The sequence below is a fragment of the Protopterus annectens genome, chromosome 7.part0 (genome assembly GCF_019279795.1).
Source record: "Protopterus annectens isolate FY-2018-M chromosome 7.part0, PAN1.0, whole genome shotgun sequence".
Taxonomy (NCBI): domain Eukaryota; kingdom Metazoa; phylum Chordata; order Ceratodontiformes; family Protopteridae; genus Protopterus; species Protopterus annectens.
Genome location: NC_056739.1, coordinates 160,952,952 through 160,977,358, shown reverse-complemented (window position 1 = coordinate 160,977,358; position 24,407 = coordinate 160,952,952). Strand labels below are relative to the sequence as shown.

At 39.9% G+C, this 24,407-nt stretch overlaps 1 protein-coding gene across 4 annotated transcripts in view; it reads left to right on the top strand.

The window, feature by feature from the left end:
• Positions 1 to 24,407, top strand: part of LOC122806304 (patatin-like phospholipase domain-containing protein 2) — a 517,255-nt gene that overhangs the window by 391,667 nt on the left and 101,181 nt on the right. For all 4 annotated transcript variants that reach the window (XM_044076614.1, XM_044076615.1, XM_044076616.1 and 1 more), the window contains one exon: positions 23,120 to 23,258. In XM_044076614.1, the coding sequence (XP_043932549.1) occupies positions 23,120 to 23,258 (139 nt within the window). The remainder of the gene's footprint in view (positions 1 to 23,119; positions 23,259 to 24,407) is intronic.

Below are 24,407 nucleotides of genomic sequence, written 5' to 3'. Positions count from 1 at the left end.
CCACAGTGACCACGGACGCTTCCTGCCTCGGGTGGGGGGGGCATTCTGCGGGAAAGATTGTCCAAGGCACGTGGAACCCCACAGAGACATTGTTGCATATAAATGTCCTGGAAATGAGAGCGGTGCTCCTAGCGTTGCAAGCACTTCACCACGTTCTTCCTTCAGGGACTATTGCAATTCAGACAGACAACATGTCAGTAGTCTGGTACATCAACAAACAGGGAGGAACCAGGTCCTATCCCCTTTGTTGAGAGGCCATGAGAGTCTGGGAATGGGCAATTTCCACCAAACGCTTTCTGGTAGCAATGCACATTCCGGGAAAATCCAACATCCTTATGACAAACTCAGTCGCACCATTCTGTCACCTCACGAGTGGTCTCTCAATCCTCAGGTAGCGAAGAAGATTTTTGCCATTTGGGGGCAACCCTGTTGCGATCTTTTTGCCTCTCCCTCAAACGCCAAATGCGACAATTTCTTCGCTCTCCTTCCCCCACCAGGGGAATTCCCGAGAGATGCGCTGGTGCATGCTTGGCCTCCCAGTCTCCTTTATGCCTACCCTCCACTACCTCTGATGCAGAGGCTTCTACAGAAAGCCAACAGTGTGGGGAGCAGAATGATTCTCATTGCCCCGTTCTGGCCTCGTCAGCCCTGGTTCCCCTTTGTATGGTCTCACAAAATCAATCCACCCTGGATTCTGGATCCGATTCCGGATCTCATCTCCCACCCCCTGGGGATTGCGGTTCCCAATCTGCGCACCCTGAAATTGACAGCTTGGCTGCTCCAGTTCCATCCTTGATTAGGACTCCCAGTATCTCATCACCGGTCAAAGCCATCTTAGTGGCAGCTCATAAACCTTCCACCAGGCAGGTTTATCGGAGCAAATGGAAGAGATTCTCTATTTGGGCGGAACAGAGAACTTTAGATCCTTTCTCAGCACCTATGTCAGCAGTGTTGGATTTTTTAACAGACCTCTTTCACCAAGGGGCAAGTTCTTCCACGATTAAGGTACAATTGGCAGCCATCTCGCATTACCACATTGGTCATGAGACAGCTCCCCTCATGACGGTGAAATTATGCAAAACCTTTCTCAAAGGAATTTTTTTGTTGAGGCCTCCAGTCAAGGAGGTTGTACCACCTTGGGACTTATCGTTAGTTCTGCAAGCCCTTACTGCTCCTCCATTCGAACCTGCAGCTTCTACAGATCTAAAGTACCTTTCATGGAAGACTGCCTTCTTGGTAGCTATCACTTCTGCCAGAAGAGTGATTGAGCTTCAGGCTCTATCGTCAATTTACCTTTCTTTCTTCCTGATAGGGTGTGCCTCAGGACCAATCCATCTTTTCTTCCGAAGGTCTCTTCTGAATCTAATATTAACCAATCAATCAATTTACCTGTGTTTTTTCCCAAGTACTCAAACAAAGGAGAATACAAATTGCATTCCTTGGATGTTCATAGACAATTACGTTTTTATGTTCACAGAACAGCTGGTCACAGGAAATCAGATCAGCTGTTCGTCTCCTTTGCTAAATTTGCTTTGGGTAAAGCAGTGTCTAAAGTCACACTATCTAGGTGGATTGCTAATTGTATTCTGCAGGCTTATGACACTTCAGGTAGACCTGCTCCTCAGAGGGTTACGGCTCATTCTACTAGGGCAGTCTCCACGTCAGCCGCTTTTAAGTCACGTGTTTCATTGGATGATATCTGCGCGGCAGCTACTTGGGCCTCGCCTCATACCTTTATTTCTCATTACAAGGTGGATGTTGTTTCCAGAGGAAGAGCATCCTTTGGCTCAGCGGTGCTCCGAAACATCCTTCCATGACGGCTGCCCAAGATTCAGGTAGCTGGGGACTCTGTCCCACAGGTTGCAGACAAATGAAGTCGGCCTACTTCAGGTTTAGAAGTTATGTACTCACCATAACGTTCCATCTGAGTAGGTGACTTCATTTGGATGCAACCATCCCCCCCTCCATCCCCCTGGCCTTTATAGAGCGAGTATTTATGCTGTTTTTCGTGTACTGTAGTCAGTATTTTTGAGGCAAACTCAATCTGAGGTCAGTCAGGGCTTGGCAAGGGGTTATGGGTAAGAGGGAGGAGCTAGGAGCTTGGAGCCTAAGCTTTTGAAATGCCGGCTCGGATCCGAGGTCGGATCCGATACCCACAGGTTGCATCCAAATGAAGTCACCTACTCAGATGGAACGTTATGGTGAGTACATAACTTCTAATTTTGTGAATGAACTGATGCCTCTCAATGACTTTGCTACTTCCTCATTGTATTGGCTGTATAATCCTGCCTTCTTCCTCCCCCTGTGTTTCTTTGTGCATCCTAAATGTCATTGCACTGTCATTTAATTTGATTGGTGTTTATATAGAAACCTAGACTTTGATGTCCTTTCTGGACTCTGGGGAGAGCACTACATCTGTTCCTCCTTCATTTTTATGCCCTTGTTTTCTTTACAGCTGATTTACTTGCACAGCTACAACCAAATGTATTCAGTTCATAATGGGTGGTGCCCACCATGACATGGAGTTTCTTATTTCTTTAGCAGCATGGTGAGGCCAGCCTCCTTGTGAAGACTTGAACTTGTGTTGGTCTGAAAATGTTACATGTTTAAATACTGGTCTTTTAGGTACTGCTTCTAGGAGAGATCAGTTTCAGTGTGAAACTGGTATCAGATCACAACTGAGGAGTGAGACACTAATACATTTAACTACATCTTAGATATTTGACTTATATTCTAAAAATGACTGCACTTGTGAAGTGCAGTTTGGCTCTTTTTCCTCTCTTATTAGGATGCTCAATATAGTTTTGCTTGCCTCAAGGAAAGCACAATGTTTTTTGGGAAGGCTTACTATAATAGAGTCTGTTAGCCAGTGCCTTATAGGTTCATAGGTGTGCACTAGGCTAATGGCCCTGGAGCCTTTACAAGCCTAGCCCATAGGATTACCCTGGCATTGTGCCACCTGACCTTAGTTCCCAGTGCCTCTGTCAAGTAGAGCCACTGGAATGATCCCTGGGGTGAATTTTCTATTTCCCATCCACTCATCAAGATTCCTCTTGAAGAGGGCCAGTGAGGTGCTCTGCTTGACATGTATAGGAAGTCTATTGCATAGCATGGGCAGTCTCTGGGTTATGAACCTGTCCCTCCAGCATGTTCTGTTGATTGTGGTAATGAGGTTGAGGTCTCTGGAGCATGTGGTGCGGAGGGATTGGGATTTATTTAGATACAGCTTTTCTAACAGAGCTGGGTAAGACATGGCTTTGTAAGTCAAGCAGAGATCACCTCTAAGTAGGTGATATGAGACAAAGAATAGTTGGAGTTTTTTAATCTGTCCATATAGGACAAGTGTTTAAGGCCTAGGATACTCTTTGTGAGGTACTTTTGTGGCCTCTTCAGTTGTTGCAGGTGTCTAGTGAGGTACATGCCAAATGGGGCATTGTACTCGATGAATGGCCTAAGGAGGGAAGAGTAGAGGGAGTATATGACCTCTTTCTTCCTGGATGCGAAACCCTTAGTAATGAAATGTGCCACATAGAATTCTTTCTGACCACAGTGGCAATGTGGCGGTCAAAAGAGAGGTTGCTGTCAACCTGTGTTCCTAGCTCTCTTATAACACCTTCTGTGTTCAGTGGACTACCACCTTAGAAGGACTTTCCCATTTTCTCTTGATTCATTGAGTACCACATTTTCCTTGAAGGATTTAGTCTACAAAGACTAAGAATCCATGCTTCAGAATGATACTAGCTGTAATGGTATTTCATGGAGGATAATATTTTGATTAAATCATCAGGTAACAATAGGGGATGTGCATACTAGGACTGGTTCCTCAACCAATTGTATTCCTTATCTGTTTTCTCTGTGTAATACCTGCGCAACACAAGGCCACTCAGGACTACCAAGTCAAACTATTCATATTCCATAAACACTTATGAGCTCTGTGGACTGTTATATTTCACTTCTTCCAACTTCTCTCAGAAGATAAATGACTATGAAGATTAAGGAGATGGTTGTTTGGACTAAATGAACATGCTTTAATATGTTCTGCTGTGCTGCAGTAAATGATAAAATCAACAACATTCATACCTGTGGTTGGTATTTATGTTCCCGGCCAGCATTTTGACTACAGAATCCATTTAATTTCCCTGTGACCTACCAGTCTTCCCTCTTATCACTGCTGTTACTTATAGTTAGCACTGATACACCAATAGGAGTCAGTGGTTTCCCATGATAATGGGAACTTGTCCTTCCTATGAATGTGGCCTTAGGAGTTAACATTAGATTAGGGCAACACGTGATTACATTGCTGTATGGGAACTGAGGCCATTATTCCTGCAAGCTAGGAGGACCATTGTCCATCTTCTCAGCTCATATGAGGCAGAATGAGCAGTAACAGTCATGTTTGTTGCTCTCTGACACACACACACACACGCGCGCACACACACACACACACACACACACACACACACACACACACACACACACACACACACACACACACACACACACACACACCAGCAGAGTTTTTTCAAGCCTGAAATTTCTTGTTAAAGGCTGTGTTGCCATAAATTGGCTAGCACTTCTTGTAAAGATGAGTAACTTTGCAAAGAGACGTTTAGATTTGAAAATGTGAATTCTAAATGAAATGGGAGAATGCAAATTGCATGTGTTGACTGCATATGGGGAGATTGCCATAAGAGCAATCTGCTGACTGAATAGCAATGATAATTTGTTACAAGACGTCTAGTTGGACATACTTCTAGTGACTTTGCTTTTTTGAGTTTAGGGAGGAATTGTTAAATCAGTCAATTTTTTTTTGCCTCTAGGAGAGCACTATGGAATACAATGACTGGAAAGTGAACTCTTGCTAACCAGAGACACTGAGCTCATGTCAATAAATTCTGCTTATCTGCTTATGAGTTTTCTGCAACTGTTAAATTATTATGGTATTTAATGTTTAATATATTACTTCTTCAGCTACTAATACTTCCCAAATTCTCATTCACCCCCCTTCCTTCAGTGACCATTGTCCAATCAGCTTCAATAACTCTCACAACATAAAAAATGCCTATCTCCCTCATATCTTTTCGGAACACATCCCAGTTCAACAATCTTAAATGAAAGACATTTCTAGCCTCATTAAACTGGCCTCCTATTCTCTCTCCTACTGACCCTAACCACTGCAGCATTATCCTCAGATAAATTGTCAGTGACCTTCAGGACTCACTCTTTCCTAAAATCACATGGCTGTATACACTTTTCGAAAATAAGTAGCTGACGTAGAAAGTCAAATGCCTATTTAGTCTCAGGGACAATGCTTGGCATACTTGGAAAAACAACCCATCCTCATCCTCCAGGCAACACCGTACTAAGCTAAGAAATCTAGCTAAACATGCAATCAGGTGACATAAAAGTCACATTATGAAAAAGTATCAATGAGCTCTTCTCAACTCAACTAAAAATTCTGGGCACAAGTCAACCGCCTGACAGGTTGTACTAATCCAGCTAGCATCCACTCCTCATCTCACCTCACAGCAACTGATTTCATCATTCACTTCAGTACACTTCCCATCCCTGAGTCCATTAATAACCCGCTCCTCTCCCTTGAACCTCTGCCCCCCCATCTTCCCACTTTCCATTTCAAAGCAATCAAAGCTAAACACGTAGTACCACTACATGAAGAGCTAGAAACTGACTCGTCTGTTGATCCTGACAAACTTCTCACATGGTTCTTATTAATATGTAAGGACTTGATAGTCCCAGCCCTTCTTTACATTTATCATCTCTGTCTAACACAAAAAAAACTTCATGTCTGATACTTGGTAAACAGCCGTTGTTAAACTCCTCCCCACAAAAAACTAACCCATACCACACCATTGATTTTCATCCCATCTCCATTCTTCCCATACTTGGCAAAATCCTGGAAACATTAGTTTACAATCAACTCACCCATTACATCTCCCAATATAATCTACTATCCTCAAAACAGCTTGTCTTTTGGGCTGGTAGGTGCACTTCTGCAGCACTTTGGACACTTACTGATGATATCCTCCTGACTATTGACAAAGGCCTCCTCACTGCAGCCATCTCTATTAACCTCACCAGAGCTTTCAATCTGGTTGACCATAGGATTCTGTTAGATCACCTAACTGAAACTGGAATTAACCCATATAAAACTCCCCGGCTTAAAAATATTACTTCCAATCTGTTCTTCTCTATTCAGCTTTAGAACACCCTCCTGTTTCTACTCCTCTCAGTCCCTCATGGCTCCATTCTGCTTATCTTTCTTTTTTCTGTTTTCATTAATAAAATACCGCTTGACCTCCCTCACCTCTCTCTTACTTTATCATAGTGACAGCGTCTTATTTCACTCAAATCTAACCTCCTCAGTTATAAAAGACCAACTACAAGCTGATTTTCTTTTTATATCAAATGGATAATGCTGAACACTTCCAAAACTAAAGTAATGTTGTTTTGGTACCTCCCCTAAATGGCAGAAAAACTCTAAATCACTTCTTATCCATGACCATCTGGACAACCATTGACCAAGTCATCTTCTTCAAATACCTTGTTATGTGGCTTGATCCCACACTGAACATTCACCTTCACCCAGAAGAAATACAGAAGAAAATAAATTACCTCCTATTTTGGTCCTCTAAAATTCCCCCTTTTCTCTTCAGACCAACCAGGAATGCCATAGACAAAGGTCCTCTACTAGCACGGCTTGAATATGGCCTGCACTGGTTGCAGCAACATCCAAGAAAAACTCCTCCACCATCCAAACGATAAGCAACTCTATCTGCCCTTGCAGTACCCTCTCCAATATAAATTAGCATAACTGGATCCCAAATCTACAAGGTCCTCAAAGAACACTCCTGCCCTTCCCTTGCTTCCAACCTCTTCAGATAACCCTCCCAGTTACAATCTAAGAAGTCTTAACTATTCTGGTCCACTACTTCAATATCCCAGAACCAGACTACATTGCATTAATGAAGCCTTCACCATCCTAGACCCCACATTCTGGGAATCCTAACCTACTAATCTTAAAGACCTCATGCCATACCTATAATTTCATGCTCAGCTTAAAGATCATCTCAAATCTGAGTCAATTTGCAAATGCTTTCCCTCTGGACACATCAGCTAACCTCCCATTCTCCCCTTCATTATTTATTTTTTTGTTCACAAAATATTTTCTTGTGTTTATCTTACCCTTTTTAAGTTCATTTTTCAGAAAATGTTCTGGAAGGCAGGATGTGTGTAGGCTGCTAAAGGTGTGACGTCTCACATCACAAAGGTGTTAATGAGATAAAGTTAATTTCTGACTGCCCTTACCTTACTTTTGCTATCTTTTACACTTTGTGCTCTGTCACGTCATTATTTCACTCTTCTTCTTTTCTCATCCTTACTCTAAGTATCCATTTCTATTGCCACCTATACTGTGTACTTTAATATTATTACTGTTATTGATTCATTGCTATCTTCACCCATTTTGTTTGTATTCATAATACTTCTTGTTAACTTGCTTGTCTACTGTCATTTATATTTGTCCAGGCTGAGACTGAAATAAGTTTGTTTGGATCAGTGCTTTACCTCAGTTACCAAAATAAATAAATAAATAAATAAACAAATAACCAAATAAATAGGAGAAGCATCAGTATTTTCTAAATGTCACTTATCTTTTTAAGCCTTTTATTTTTGACTTCTTTGTATAACAGGGGAGTTGCTTGTATATCTAATTTTCAAACTGCACCATATGTTGTTGTTGTCTTTCGGCTTTTCCTGGTTAGGGGTCACCACAGTGGAACTCTGGTCCGCTAATGATTGGCAGTAGATTTTCACGAATGCCGAGGTGCCAGCTCGACGTTCAACCTTCAATGAAGGCACGCCCATTTACGCATGTCTTTCGAACGCCCTCCCAACCGTGGGGAGGACATGCAGACTCCACACAGAAGGCACTCCCCGCACTCCAGCCGAGAATCGAATGGGAGAACCTCTTGCTGTGAGGCAGCAACGCTACCGCTGCACCACCGTGGAAGTATATATCAAACTGCACCATATAATGTTATTTATTCAGAAGTATATATCAAACTGCACCATATAATGTTATTTATTTGTAGTAAAGAATAGCATTGTTCATTTAAATAACTTGTGGTTGGTTATATCTTTGTATATGCAAATGTAATTATTGAACTGGTGGATTTTTAACTGTAGACATCTGCTTTTTTTGGGGGGGGGTTACATTCCTGCGCTATCATTGTCTAATGTGATATACCTTACTCAATTTAAGAGTATTTAGTAAGTGAAATCTTTTGTATGCCAGATGAGTCTGACTGGTGGCAGCATGTTACACTGTAAGACACTCAGCTGAGAGTGATGAATTCCTGAGCAGCCAACAAATATAGCTTTGATCTACAGAGGTATAATGTGAATCGTATTTGGGTGTGGTGGTGATGGTCATAAGCTAAGGTAGCAGTGGTCATTTCCATATGCACTCAAGGCCAACCTTCTTGCATATTATTTAGTGACAGTGGTACAGATTATAAGACCATTGTTCTGTTGATCACATCTGGTATTTCATTTAGCTACCACAGAAATTCCATGACTTTATATTTGCTTAAAATTGTGAAGCTCAAAGAGACAACTTCCGAAAATACAACCAGAAACTAGAAAACAGATACTAAGACCTACTATGGGAGCTTATACCTTCATAGGTCATAGGTAATTACTAGGCTAATGACTCCAAGGGCCTTTTTAAGCCTAGTGATGATTCTCAAAGATGAGAATCAAACCCTATACCTTGTGTCTGTAATGTAAACACCTTCATCATTATGCCAACCTCAACCCCAAAAAACTGAGCTTCCCCTTTATATACCCCTAAGCAAAATCTCAACACATTGGGGTAGTTTTTATTTAGTTAGCACGATTTAATGGGAGACAGCCATTTACACGGTGAGTATAATAATGTTTATAGCATGTGGCTCATTAACTGCTCCTGTTCTGCCTTTCAAATCTAGTATTATGCATTAGTGTTATAAATTTAAGACATCACATTGGTGATTTTATTGAACCTGGGCTGAAACTGGTAGGAATCGATCATTGCCCCAGCCTGGTAAACAAATTCAAATGAACTAAATAGGACTCCAGTACTTACTCCTCGATAAAAAGATTCACAATATTAGACATCAGTATTATTTAAATCAGTTATGCACACAAAATAATGCTATTAGAACTTGGAACTATATATGATCATTAAGGCACTCAGTAGTTGCATGTAATGTCATCTGTGGGATGTCATAATACTCAGTATCACCCTTTATTCTGATGCAATCCAGAAATGAAATTATTACAGGAGATTACATACTGTGCCATGCCTTATGGATTTTTTTGAATGAGTCTATCTTTACCAAAAAATGTACATTTTCAGTTTTGTATTGCTAGCAAATTTGCTATTCCTGAGGTCAGCTTTGACTATGGACCAGACGACTTGAGTTTGAGTAGCAGTTCAGCTGATGGAAGAGCCAGGTGGGGGAGGGTAAGAGTGAGCATTCAATGGTAGCCTGCCTATCCTGAAAGGAGGTAGTGGTGGTATGGGTAGCTGATTATCTCCATACTAATGGAGACTTGCCAGGCACCAGACATGACTAGGGTTGGGAATGTGGACTTTATCTAGCCAGTTACAGCTCACTGTTATATGTGTGGAAGCATGCACACATTAGGGGAGGTGATAGTAGGCCCATTTGGTGATGTAGACTTGCATTAGCCACCAGTGGTGGAGTTAAGGCCTTAAAGCAAGATTGTCCTGATGGGTACATAGATGATGGCTTTTGTGCATGGCTCTCATCCTGCATGAAGTGAATGGACTTTGCTAGCTTTCATGCTGCATGGAACAATTGGGTCAATAGATCACTAAGGAAGTCTGATGATTTTTAGGCATTAAGGACAAAAACAAAACTGGCTCAAGGATCTGTTTTATAAAAATGACTTTTCTATGAATTTGGGTGTAGCTAAGGATTCATTCTTTCATTCAGTTATTCTCATATATTCATTTTGTGGTGCTCACTTTATTCAAATCTGAATCATGAGGCAATTGCAGCTTATGCCAGCACTTACTGTGCACAAAGAAGCGAATACAACACACACACACACACACACACACACACACACACACACACACACACACACACACACACACACACACACACACACACACACACACACACACACACACACACACACACACACACACACGAGCATGGATGCTCATTCTCAAAAACACCTGCTGTAATTATGTCTTCCCACCAAAGGGATGTCTTTAGCAATGTAATTTTCCTCAACAGTCTAACCTACAATTAAACAATCTAACAGAGAGACTGTTTTTGTTCATGGAGTGTGCTGATTATGCTCTGCAGTTGGCACAAAGAAAAGCATGCAATGCATCTTTGAATGCTGTTCTGAGTGGGTCTCCTGTTGCAGGACACATGGCAGCCACCACAGAAACATTTTCACAGCTTTAAAAGCTGTAATACATTTTGTGCTACCACAAACACAGACTTAAGCTGTCGTGAGTGCATTAAGTACTGTGATCTGTAGAATGTAAGACTAGATACTCTAGCCTACTTGGTGTGTATGTGCATCTCCCTGCAAAACATCCGTGAATTCCCCACTAACTTCCAAACTGCAATGGATCTACACTTTTTTGGGATCCCACCTGTGTCTCTGCTAGACAGGGGAAACAGGTGCTGACTTTGTGAGGAACATGGGTGAAATTCTTGGCTAGGCTTATAAGGGCCTCTGGGCCAATAGCCTTGCATCATCCTATGAACCTATGAACCTATGAACACACACATGAATAAAGCAGTAATAGAGTGAAATGTTTAATAGCTTTTAAAGCTGATCAAAAGGATACTTTGCTTCTGCCAGCTATCTGTGTAGCAGCATTATGTTACAGCTTTCAAAGCTGTGAAGCACTTCTTACTCCAGCCATCTTTTTCTCTGTAAGTTGTAATACACTGGAGCAGCTAAAACTCCATGTCCTGTAAAAGTTTATCTGGTCACTAATTATAACTGATAATGTGTTCTTGAAATGGATTCAGAAAATTCACCTCTCAAGCTTTACTTTGAGGTGAATTTCTTGAATCCATTTTGAGAACACATTAACTAATTATAATCAGTGATTTGATCATAATACTCTGCTTCATTCATATTCATAAACCTTCGGTGACCACTTTAACAACCTGTTTTAGTGAAATTCTGATAGAGCATATTAACTATTCCTCAAATCCATAACCTCACACAATAAAAAAGTTACCTTTTCTGAATCACTGTTCCATCAAAAACATATACTACCCAGGATGCTGTCCTGTCATGAAATTTAGCTGTTTCTTAGTTTAATATTGAAATGATGATTTCACAACAAGTACAATTGAGGTCAGGTGACTGGCCAGTAACATCTAGTATGTTTCTTAGTATAATTTTCTAAAGATGCACAACACCTTCATTTCCTCAAAATAATCACAATACACTGGGCTTGTGATGAATAAAGCATCTGTTGGTGCTAAGAGAATTTCCTTTAGATCTCTTAGGATTCCATAATGTTTGCTTTCTGGAGATTCTGTAATGTTTAATACCTCAATATGGTCAGTAATAGTTCTGAAGGACTGGAAACATTGGTGTGGTTCCAATCCACAATGAAGAGGATGGAAGGAGTTGTGGCTATGTCATACCCCTTAACTGTTAGGAAACAGAACTGGTGCAATGGAGACATGAGCAGCAAAGACCTCTGGGCTAATCTTTGGTTCCATCAGGGAGTCTTTTTCAAACACAATGAGGACACCACTCTGGATATGGCTTGAGGAGAAAGATGCAGATTAGCCCCACTCTAAACCCCACATGACACTAAGTTCATTCATTTTTTGAGTCTTCATTTCTCAAAGAAATGTTAATTTCTCAAAGAAACGTTAAAAGACACCAACAATCTGGTGGGTATCAGTTGATGCAGTAACACAGACAAGCATCTGTCTGATATTGAGGTGGGAAATCTGGAGTAAAACAAAATCAGATTAAAATTATAAATAAGTAAATCACTTCATAGAGACCAAGAAGATATGACCTCTGTATTATATGCATCATTTAAATTGGAGAATGTAATCAAGGCTGGGCTGTGTCTTGTCGGTACACACAAAGCCATGTTAGAAATCTGGACAACAACAAGAAGCACATCACAGGGAGTCTGCTCCTCCTAACAGGAAATGACAGTCTGTGGCTTGGTAGGGGAAACTCAACCAACAGTCCACAATTTGGTAGTAGAAATTCACCAGTGTTCATATATGCGAATGCATCTCAGCAACAATTACCTCCCAGCTGGATGACATATAGATTAAGTGGAGTTAAGCAAAACCAAAGGCCAAAGGGAAGGGGTCAGCTGGCATTGACAAATGGAGCAGTTCTGTAGTGCAGATGGCCAGCCACACAAGGAAGGAAACAATGCCTACCAAGGGCAACACTCCTTCAGAAATGAATGTAACTGGATCTAGATAAACAGCTGGTAGGCAGCTAGAACACACTGTCAGGACTACTTTTCTACATGGCCATGTCACTAATTTCCCTACTTCTGTTCAAAAAATGAAAAAAAAAAATATATATATGCACATTTCTTCCTTCAAGTGATGCTTTCACAGGGACTTGATTTTCAGCTACTAATCTCCCCAAACCACAGTGTAACTACCTGCTGATAAGTTATGGCAACAGGGATAATGCAATGAATCATGCTTCCTATGTGCCTGTGCCTGGCTTACAGGGTAGTCTCTGACCCAGCCCTGAAAGAAATGTGATAGATTTGTAAATCAAACTGCATGAGGGTCACTTGCTCTAGGGATCTTAACCTAGCCTCTGACATGAACAGGTCATGCTGGAGAGATAGATACATCTCCCAGAGTGCCACTTCTCTGGAAGAAGCTTCCAATTCACTTGAAACAGAGCCCCCTCCCTGACTCTCTTCAAATGCAACTTAGATCAATGGATGGGTGACCACAAATTCACTAGTGGGGTGGTGCCCATGTTCCTCCTGGACAGAGGAAGTCGGTATTAACTACCATAGACCCTCACCTCTGCGAACTTCACTCACCTAACCACTGACAATTGGGGCAACTTGCGATAAATATGACTAGGCTTGTAAGGGCTCTAGGGCCATTAGCCTAGTAAACTTCTATGAACCTATGAAGCTATAAAGGGAAAAGGTTGGTATTAATATTTTCAGGATCACTGTTAACACTAATATATATGGCTATAGTTATGGCTGCCACCTTTACAGATGCCCACAGTTAAACTTTTTCTTTTTTTATGGAAACATGAAATTTTGCAAGACAGAGCACACTCACAACTATCCAAAGGACTAGTCTTCACTTTGTTATAATAATAAAAGTGCAGTATATTAGAACTTGTTTCTGATCATATTAAGATGCTTCAAATTCAAAATATTTGTCTTATGCAGCTGTTAGAGGAAACTTAAGAAATACATTTTGTCTTAAAATCTCAGGGCACTTGCTATTTTCATGATTTTTTAACAGGCTACAGTTACCCAAACAGGGACTGTCCTGTGTAAATAGGGGCAGGTAGTAATTAATAAGCAGGCAGTGATCATGAAGAGAAGAATAGCTAGAAAGGCAAATCATTATCGGTATGGACAGACTATATGTGCTTACAAATGTAAGGCAGTGAGGCAGTGGGACAGAGACTACGTGCCTCTAATAGGTATAACACTGACAACTCCCAATGTGTTTCTTGAATTCATGTTGATGGACACACTTACCAGAACAGACTGATGCATCTCAGCCACTTTGTGGATGATCAGGGAACCTAATGTTAAAAAAAAAAAAATAAAAATAAAAATAAAAATAAATCAGTAACGCAAAAAAGATACATTATAGAGTACCTTGAAAAATTGTTGAATAATATTCCCTTTATTAACAGGAGAAAGCGGTTATTATCATCTTTAAAAAATAATTTTGACATATATGTGGGAAGTAGAAAATATCCACTAGATTGTAAGATTAACAATGAAACCTGTTAGCATGTTCCTGTTGTGCTTTTAAAGTGTCACTTTGGTTTATGTATGTACATCATGGCACTTCACAGCTAAAGGGCCATGATGTACTTCCCCCTACTCTACCACTTTCATGTGAGCATTTTCTTAATATAGTTTCATAAACTTTTTTTGTTAAAAACGCCCCTAGATATAATTCTACTGTATCCCAAAGTGACATCAACAAAGGGATAGCATAGGGTGCATTAATAAACTTTAATGGACGGCACTCCATGCATACACAGTGGTGCATACATCAAGGTTTGCAGATGCACCCTGTGCCATCCCTATGGTGATGTCACACTTGGCAAAGTTCAACTGGACTTTCTTTGACGTTAAGAATACAGACTGTTTTTGAATAGCTTTGTGAAAAATCAAGATCATATAAAAGGAATGATTGGGAAAAATGTAGTAACGCACCCGAGGTACCACTTGCCATGATTCAGAAGGGATGTGAAGAGCACTGAAGAAATTCTTTAAGCCTAGTGATTTTTGAGTTGTTTGCTATGTTTTTAATTTTAAAAGACACTCCCATCACAATCACTGTGATGTCATTTTGTGAAACTCCACCCATTAAACTAATTAACTTTCATTTACTCTCTAATTCATATTTTGATGAACATAAATTGCACACTTCAGTACCGACATCTAACTGTTTTCCTAGCTTATGTTTAAAATCTCCAGTTAGCATCTACACCAAGTACTGTCCCACAATATAACTGCAAAAAACCCCAGAACAAAATAAACACAATTTGTTTAAAAAGAAAATGTAATACAAAACTTAATAAACTGCTGGACTTTCCATGGTTAAAATTTTGTTTTAACTACCAGCATACATTTCTCTGAGTTTATTTCTAAATAGGAAGTGCCTTTCTTTAGATTAGGCAGGAAGGTACAACAGGAACTGTTTTCATAGACCTTATAGGCAATAGTTATTTCAGGCATTGAAAAAACTGTGTCATGCTTACAGAAAATGCACTTCTTATTGGAAATATCCTAAAAATCTATAGGAATTATAGTTATATCTAGCATACGGAGGCTAATTTCTCAAAAAAAAGCCCTAGCCTGTGAACATGCACACATATGTAATCACACCTACATATGCAGAACTGCTGAAGACTATATCCACAAAAGTTAAGGGTCTATATCAGTTCATCGAATTGCTTATTGTCGAATCCGTATTCATCTAGATTCTAGAGAGAGAGAGAGAGAGAGAGAGAGAGAGAGAGAGAGAGAGAGAGATTCTGAACATCCTGAGACTGGGTCTGAATTAGGCAATTGTCCAAATAAGGATAGGTTTCAATGACCTTAGCTCATAAAAAAGCAATCACTGCAGCTATGTACTTTGTAAAGACCTAGGATGTAGTGACAAATCCAAAGGACAATGAGATAAACTAGTAAAGAGAACTCCCTGCTTAAACAAGAGAAAGCATCTGCAGTCCCTTTGAATGGAATGTTGAAACAGACATCCTTCAGACCAGCACAGTTTGGGGAAATAAGAGGGACAATAGGGCATATTGGGATAGTATGTTGAACTTTGGCACTTTTAAGTATTTGTTTAGCCTTAGCAATTCTAGAACAGGCCTCCCAGACCCTTCCTTTCTGGGCATCTCTACTCCTTGGACACTCTCTATCTTTCTCTCCAATACCCCTTGAAGTAAGTCTTCTAATAAGACAGAACCACATGCCTTTGATCATTTAACACTGGTGGAATCCTACAGAACTATGATCTTAAAGGAACTGCAGCTTGTGCAAGGCCAACTGTTGGTCCCTTATTTTTTCTTTCCACTGTTTTACAAAGCAGGATAGCTAGCCCACTATTTAGAGAGGTCAAGCAGATTAAAAGAGTATGGAAAGTTGGAGGACTGGGTTGAGATTTTGGGTGATGGGGAGGGGAAGGAGTGAAGCCTGAGATTACTATGGCTGCTTCATGTCTAAGCCTCAGTCCTGTTGGTCGCCAAGCTTCTCTTTTGATCGCGTTTCCACTTTTTCTTTTAGACATCCTTCCTTTCACCTGCTTATGATACTTCAGCAACAGTAGAAGGGACAACTCTTTGAAGAGCAATATAAAATTGCTCTGGCATACTGGGAATGGGGGGGGGTCAGAGTCAGGTTCAGGGATGCTGCTCCATTCGGTAACATCCATAATACTGGAGAAATAGCTAAATGTTTAAGGGTTTACAAACCCAGAAGGTCTCTGTATCTTTTCTGAGTATATGAAACATCCTTGACTTTTCATTTAAAGGGCTTTTTCATCCTAGACAAGGTATTACCAAATAAAAATGCCGTCTAAGAGGATTCACTGGGCAAGGTGTTCTGTGAAAGTATCAGAATCTAAAGTAGAAAACATCTAGAAACTGTATCCAAGATTTTTCTTTCTTAAATCAGAGAATTGTGACTCACCACTTGGAGAGATTTCTCTTCCTTTCCTGAGGCCGGATCCCCACACTGAAGGCTAGTCTAAGCAAGACTGCAGGCTTTGAATAAAGGCCATAAATTCCTGAGTCAATACGAACCAGTCCTGGGAGGCAATCTAGATTAAAAAGGGAATGAGATGACTTATCTGTTGCCTCTGTAACAGGTTGTGGCAAATGGCCTGGCAAGTCAGATGTTAGAGGTGTGGACATCTGGGTCCTTGATTTTAAGTAAGTGACCACCCTGGTGCACCTAGATATGTGGGCAGGCATTATGGACATCTGCCTTACAATAACAATTGCAATAACAAGGGGATACCAACTTCTCCGTCAATTATCACTGGATAAACATTAGGCTCAGATATTCAAGGTGTGGTTTCTGGACAGACTGCAGAAACAGATTCTTTATGTAGGAGGATGTGTTGATTTCTAAAGTCATTGCAGTCTTTAAAGAAATATTGCCAGAGGCCTCAGACATTACAGATGCCAAAGCCAGGGGAGGTACCTCACCTGATTTGATGTCTTCAAGGCCTAAGGGGGGGGGGGGCAAATAGACATCCCTGACTCCTGTTGTTCCTTCTGTTAAGAGCACTTTTCCAGGTATTTCCTTTTTTCAGGTATGACATCCAAAGTGAGCTATTGCTGAATACCTGAAGACATGGCAGCCAGCTATGACAATGCCTCTAGCTTTTTCCTAGCCAGGTAGTTCTGGAGGGCTAACTCTCTTTCTCATCTTGCTGAACTTTGCACAGATACTACAGGTGATGACATTGTGAGAGGGTCTCAGACATATCATACACTGAGAATTAAAATTTCTTTGGGGAACATGCTTACCACAAACACACTAGTTTACCTTTTCTTGGGTGAATAAGCACTGTTAACATGTGCAATGTCCCAGTGAGCCAAAATCCAAAAAACAGCTTCCCCAACTTTAAAAAAAATCTTCTGTTCTTGACCATAACTCTTGCTACTTGCTATGGTTACTAACAAGCTGAACTCCATAAATGCAGTATCTGCATTCTTTAAAGTAGCCATGATATCTCCCAGGGCTTTGTATATGACTGCTGGTACTACACTTGTGGTCCATCAGCAACTGCTAATTGTGTCCCCTAACAGTGTGCTCCCTGGATATCTGCCCCTTTTACCCCACCCCAGTTATGACTCTGAGGTCCCACCCCATTCTACAATACACAACTTCAAAAGCACAAACATCTATACAGATAGAAAAGAATAAACTATATATAGTATGCTTCAATTGGTAAAGCCTACTACATGATAATATCTCTTTTATAAAATAGTTTGCTTTGAAATGTTAAGAACTTAATTACACCTATTTTATAATTGCTGAACAGGTTGAACTGGCAGACAAATGTTTAATTTAACCATACATGCTGTGAATCATACTGAAGTATTGTGGGTGCTGTAAATAGCACTTTTGGCTAACATCAAAGATTGTAACATTACTAATTTCCAGAACTTTAATTATACTTTGACTTAGGAATGGATTCCATTCACATCATGATATTAGAAACCCAAAAGTCTTGGAGAAATGAAACAGTAAGGGAGAGGTATAGGTGGTGTAAACAGACGTCCGCTTTACTCTAGGAACAGTAAGAGAGAGGTATAGGTGGTGTACACAGACGTCCGCTTTACTCTAGGAACAGTAAGGGAGAGGTATAGGTGGTGTACACAGACATCTGCTTTATTCTAGGAACAGTAAGGGAGAGGCATAGGTGGTGTACACAGCCGTCTGCTTTACTCTAGGAACAGTAAGGGAGAGGTATAGGTGGTGTACACAAACGTCTGCTTTACTCTAGGAACAGTAAGGGAGGGGTATAGGTGGTGTACACAGACGTCTGCTTTACTCTAGGAACATACAAGCATCCCAGGGAAGAAGACATCCACCTAGCAGGTGTAAGGGTCTGGAAGTTTGGGGAATGCTGGTACTTCTGTACACAAATTCCAGGTGGTTATGGTTACCGCAACAATGATCCATACAAAGGACATCATGAGAGAAACTAATCTTTGCACTACACACAATACATTTTGTTGGACAAAAGACACTGATCAGATATAAAATAGATACAACATAGGTTCTTAGAATTTCAAAGCAAATTGTTTTATAAAAGAGATAACATCTTGCAGTAAGTTATAACAGTTGAAGACTGTTGTATACTGCCTACTATTTGCAAAACTTTTTATTTCAATGTGATAAAATAATATATGCTGTATAGTATTTGAAATCAATTAAAATACAACAGTCCCCAGCAGTGTATTTCTGAGAAGTATCATCAACGTGGAAGCAAGTTTAGAGTGATGAAGGTTAGCCATGATCCTCAAAGCATGTACATCAAGCAGCTTCTATCAGATTACCGCTAAAAATATTTCAGAATAAAAAGTAGTTAATGCATTTTCTAATTTCTTGGAAGACTGAAGATTGAAGTTCAGCGAGATAGATACTGCTATCTTATGGAATTCGCACAGAGCAAGAGCATGAATAAAAGAAAACCTTTGTAAAAGGAGCCTTTTAGGTTATGTAGAGAGTTGGAGGAAGTTCTTGTTTTTTTTTTTAATTTATTAGCAAATGGAGAACAGTGGGCATTGGTGACTAGTTTAAAAGTGAATGAGTTGAATAGAAAGGCTTTTCTCCCTGTTATTGGAAGCCAGCTAACTATAACGTTAGGCAGTGGGGTTTTGTTTTAGTAGATAGGTGAATGAAGTAAAGAAATGCATTTCCAGATGATTGAAGTAAAACTGTGTCATGAGAGGAATTTAAGGCAGTGGTAGGCAATATATCATGCTCAAGATATTGTAACGAATGACCCTTCCGGCGTCATAGGTAAGAAAGTGAGAAACGTTATAAAATATTTGATCTGATGTAGAACTTTATCTAACATAGTTTATATGTAGTGTAAAAGTTAAATACTGATCATAGGCTTAGATAATTCTGAGTTTTCAGAGCAATAACATATCATCACTTCAGTGTTTTTTCCCCTTTAAGGAAACATGAGTAAGCATTGATCATTGTGAGACTTGCACAATTCTGCACAACTCCATGTGAGACCTGCACACTTTTTGCACAACCCAATGTGATGCTGGCTGTCTTCTCTCTCTGCCATAGATGCAACCATTGCTGGTTAACTAGTTAACTATCTACCTTCTGGCTTCTTTACTGGCACTTGATCCCTTATACCATAAATCCCCTTAAAAAGGACAGCTAATTACTTATGCATTTAGTTTCTTTATGACTAGGTAGGGGGATAATACAGTGGTACTGCACTCATTACTGTTGTCTCACAGCACATGGTTCTCCACTTCTGAGCTGGGATGCTTTCTTTGCAGAGTTTGCATGTTCCTCCTTTGCTCACTTGTTTTTTTCACATGCAAATCCTTCCAACATTTGTTACAGAGGGCTACTTCAACAACTCAGAGAAATGCTAGGTATCTATACTGTGCTTTGTGTGTGTGTGTGTGTGTGTGTGTGTGTGTGTGTGTGTGTGTGTGTGTGTGTTTGGATGTGGGTGGGAAATGGGAGTGACCACACCTTTTATCTCTTTTTTTCAAACCCGTATTCCAATATTTATGGATATGACACCAAACACCTAGGGCGGTCCTAGAACCTATCATCTTCAGAGCACTCACTCCCATCAGTAAGTATAACACATCTCAGATGTTCTAATCCTAAGGATGGCAGCAAAGCATTTGTCTCCTTTTCTTGCTGAATTTTTGTAGTAGACATGCTTGTAGAAGGATTCCAGGAGCTAAAGGTGTACAAGACATGGGTTTGATAACTTTAACATCAAAGTCTTAAGAGAACTGATGAAAGCGACTGAGGATTTGAGGGGATAGTGGTGATACTACTGGCTAACCTTTTAAAAAAATTGTGGGATGGAGCTGTGTGTCCCAAAGACCAGAAGAGGAGAGCTGTGATTTCTTTTCAAATCAATTAAAGGAGGACACACACTAGACATTATCAAGTTTGGCCTGTATTGTATATAAGCGTTTATATTATGCTGTCGAAAGATGAAAATAGCGAACGCTATTTCATCGAACCTAAAATATCTAAACCACATAACATCGAACATTCAGAACAGCAAATTTTTTCTTTGGGGAAAAAATTCGCTATTCCGAAACACAGACACACAACACAAGCACACCTAAAAAAACATCAATCCACACACATACACTTATAAGCCTACAACTAACCCTACACTAAACTGTACATACACTACTATCTATCCACTTACCTTAACCCAAACCCTAACCCTAATGACCACACAATCGCACACTTACCTGAACCCGACCTGTAACTTTCCACCACAGTGCTGAAAACAGTGAAGCCACAGAACCGGCCAACCGAATTCTTTCCCTAGGAAAGAATTTGGTGTTCTGCAGCTTTGTTATTTTTAGCGTTTGCTCAAAACAGGTCAATATTAGAACATTCAAAGTTTTAAAACTTCGATATTCTGATATAGACCTGTATATAATGACAGAATCATAGCTGATGGAAATCATCTAGTAGCCAAAACATCACAGGACAGAAGCCAAGGAAGCATGAACTTCAGACTGTGAGACCGTACCTTGAGAGCTCTTTGTCTGGGCAGCTACAAATGAGTGAATCAATGTACTTGCATTGGAGCCTAGGATAGTAGCACAGGTAAGTCACTAACTAATAGGATACAGAGAGTAATAGAAAATGGAGTCCAATCAGGTGAAAGAACAGCAAATTACCAGTTTACTTAGGGATCAGTACTGCGGTTGGTCATTTACAATGTTTTTGAAGTGACACTACAATAATATGGAAGGAAAAGTTTGTTTGCTGATGACTGAGAATTATGCAATAGGGCAGATATAGAAGGAAGTGTAGAACCAAAGAGAATCAGCTTGAAAAAGATGAAAGAATTTTCTAAATGCAGCTTAAACTCATTTCATAGTAATACATCTTGAGGGAGAAAACACATGTAGAAAAAGTAGCAGATGCAACAAGACAAGAATTATTTGATCTGGTGATAGTCATAACCAGATGTAATGGAAGTCAGCCAACAATGTGAGAAAAAAAAAGACTAGCAGTTTAATGGTTATGGATGGGAAGAAACATCCCTAGTGGAAAAGAACTCATGATCCATCTCTAGAAAAAGATCATAAGAACAAATATGGAGTATTCTTTGCAGTTCTAGAGGCTTCCAGCTATGTGACATAGAAAAACAAGTCAGAAGAGGCAACAAAAGTTATGCCTTCTCAGTAGTCTGCTCCAGAACTCTTAAACCGGAAGAGCTTAGCAAGTATGGCCTGAGGGGCACAGGGTAGGAAAGTTAAGTACCTCAAATGACTCCACAGAGCTTAATATGGTTTCGGAAAATGGATGCATATGAGCAAGAAGTCAAAGATCAAAGATACATTACAGATATCTCAGTAAGGATACATAAAGTATGATTTCACAGAAATGGAAGTGAATGATGGGAAAAACTGTAGTTGAAGAGGTGGTAGATAGAATTTAATGTAATGGACAGATATAATGCAGTTCTTATGAGGGCTGGAAAATTGTAAGATGCCAGTTAAGTAGTACCTGCAACTGACTGAAAAGGTGGACTAAAGGACAATGTGAGCAAACATCCTCTTTTTTGTCATCTGTATCTAGACATCTCTGCTTAAGCCATCTGGCCATCTGTTCAGTCTAGGTGAGTGACGCTCAGTGAGAATTAAGGTTAGAGACATAGCCTTATGTGCAGCAATAAACAGTATCGTGTACAGAATATTTAATATAACAAATAACAAATCTAACAAACAGCAGACCAAGTATCAATACAAGAACAAAAACCAAAAAAAAAAAATTACTGTAAAACGCCAATAACTCTTTATTCCATGCAAAGCTTTTGGGATATACCTTTCATCAGTGCACTGTTGAGGGGTGTATCCCGCCTGAAAGCTTTGCATGGAATAAAGATCTGCTGGCATTTTACAGTCAGTTTTTATTTTTTGGTATACAGAATATGGCCAGACATGAAAGGGTAGGATATTCATGATGTATAATAAAAAAAAAAAAAAAAAAAGAACATACTCTTTTAGTAGCTTGCATATGGTCACCATTTGAAATGTTTCTTGTGTCTAAGACTAGACCATAGTTCTTCACTACCCTGACACATTCTGCATTCCTTGTATAATAATGCACGAGATGGGTCTGGCGACAGAATAACCCAAGGTTCTCATTGCAGTACAACTTTGAGGAGAAGAGTGAAAGAAGATTTAAAACAGGTATATTGCATTGTTGACATCTGTGTATCTGTTTGCTTTTTTCAGATTCACATTTCAGACATATGAAGCAAGATTTATGATTCATCCATCTTGTCTTTGATTTCTTTAAGCATCATTTGACAGAACATCACTGACTGCTTGACCTGTTGTTAAGTTGTTGTTTTTTTTCACCAGTAGTCATGCACCATCTTCAGTTTTATTAATTTATTTATTTTTGTATATGCATTGTATATTTGTATGTTTTCTCTTTCCTTTGGGATGCAAACTTTGTGTAAATGTGCTTAACATTTTAACAATGTCACATAATCAAATATTTTAATGCCGATTATGATACCAGCTTCTGCCTCCAAGTATATTAAATGTTTCCCTTTCTTTGCAGTACCTTCTTTATGTAGGTTTGTTTGTGATGAGGATGCTCTAAAGGAACGTTATAATATTCACCCACCTTATCATTCACCCCTGCATCTGCTGCTGTCTAACATACTCCCTCAGAATTCAGAAGAGTCATTTAGCCGCAGGTAAAAGACAAAAGAGTGTATTGAATGATTTTAACAGCAGTTTGTGGAACGTAAAATCTGAAATAGTATACTATTTTTTTAGTTCCTTATTGATTTGTCACATTACATGATTTTGGGTCCCTCTAGTTAGTATCGCAACTGAGGATTTTCATTTAACTTTTGTCGACAATTACACTACATACATGTGCAACCATCAGTAATGTTACTAGGCCAGATGTGTGAACATCTTGTCTCTGGCAGTAGGGGGTGTGCACCTTGTAAAAAGGTTATGATGACAGGGTGCGATTAAGAAAAGGCATGGATGTCTTTGTAAATTGCCACCTTTAAGTGGACATCTGTCAACTCCTGCTAATCCAGTAGTCATCAAAAGGGACATTATGAGCATGTGATGACTGGTCCCTTAAAGTCTTTTGAAGTCTACATTATCATTGCCTGCCTAGCAAATGCATAGGTCATCAGAAATTCTGGGACTACATACTACGTAAGCATAGCAATGTAAGGAGACATCTTTGCAAATGCCTGCACTACAACAAACTAATACTAACCACAACATCATATTGCGGGGCTGGCCCACCCCTCCTTTCACACCTCCCAAGCTATCCCAGTCTATATAAAAACATATAACATGCACCAATCTTTCTACAATTCAGTCGGTTGTGCATGCGATCATGTATGATAGATAAATAACAAGAGTATGAGACATGCGATCAGTCAATAGTATGTATACTGAAAATACCGCCTCTGCTTGGAATGAGTCTTAAAAGCTCACTTATTCTAGGATATGAGGGCAGCCATATGTCTAGCATGTGGCATACAGACAGCACAGTTAGGCATGCGGACACTGATGGGTTACAGTCATGGACTGACTAAGCAGGTACAAACACCAGTGGAGAGTTAGCCATGGTGTGTCACACTGCTGGCATGTAGTAGTCATGTAAATGACCAGTACTGTGCAAGGTTGTTTTGGTAGCAGGTCAGACATAGCTTGCACTACATACCAATGGACAGGTCCAAACCTCATATTATAATTAATCCTTAGAAGGGTGCCTCTGCCTCATTTGTAGAAGACTTGCTGTACCCTAAAGCAGTGTTGTCCATGTATGAATGCATAAGTCTATGGTCTCTCATTATCTACGTTTTAGTCTATTG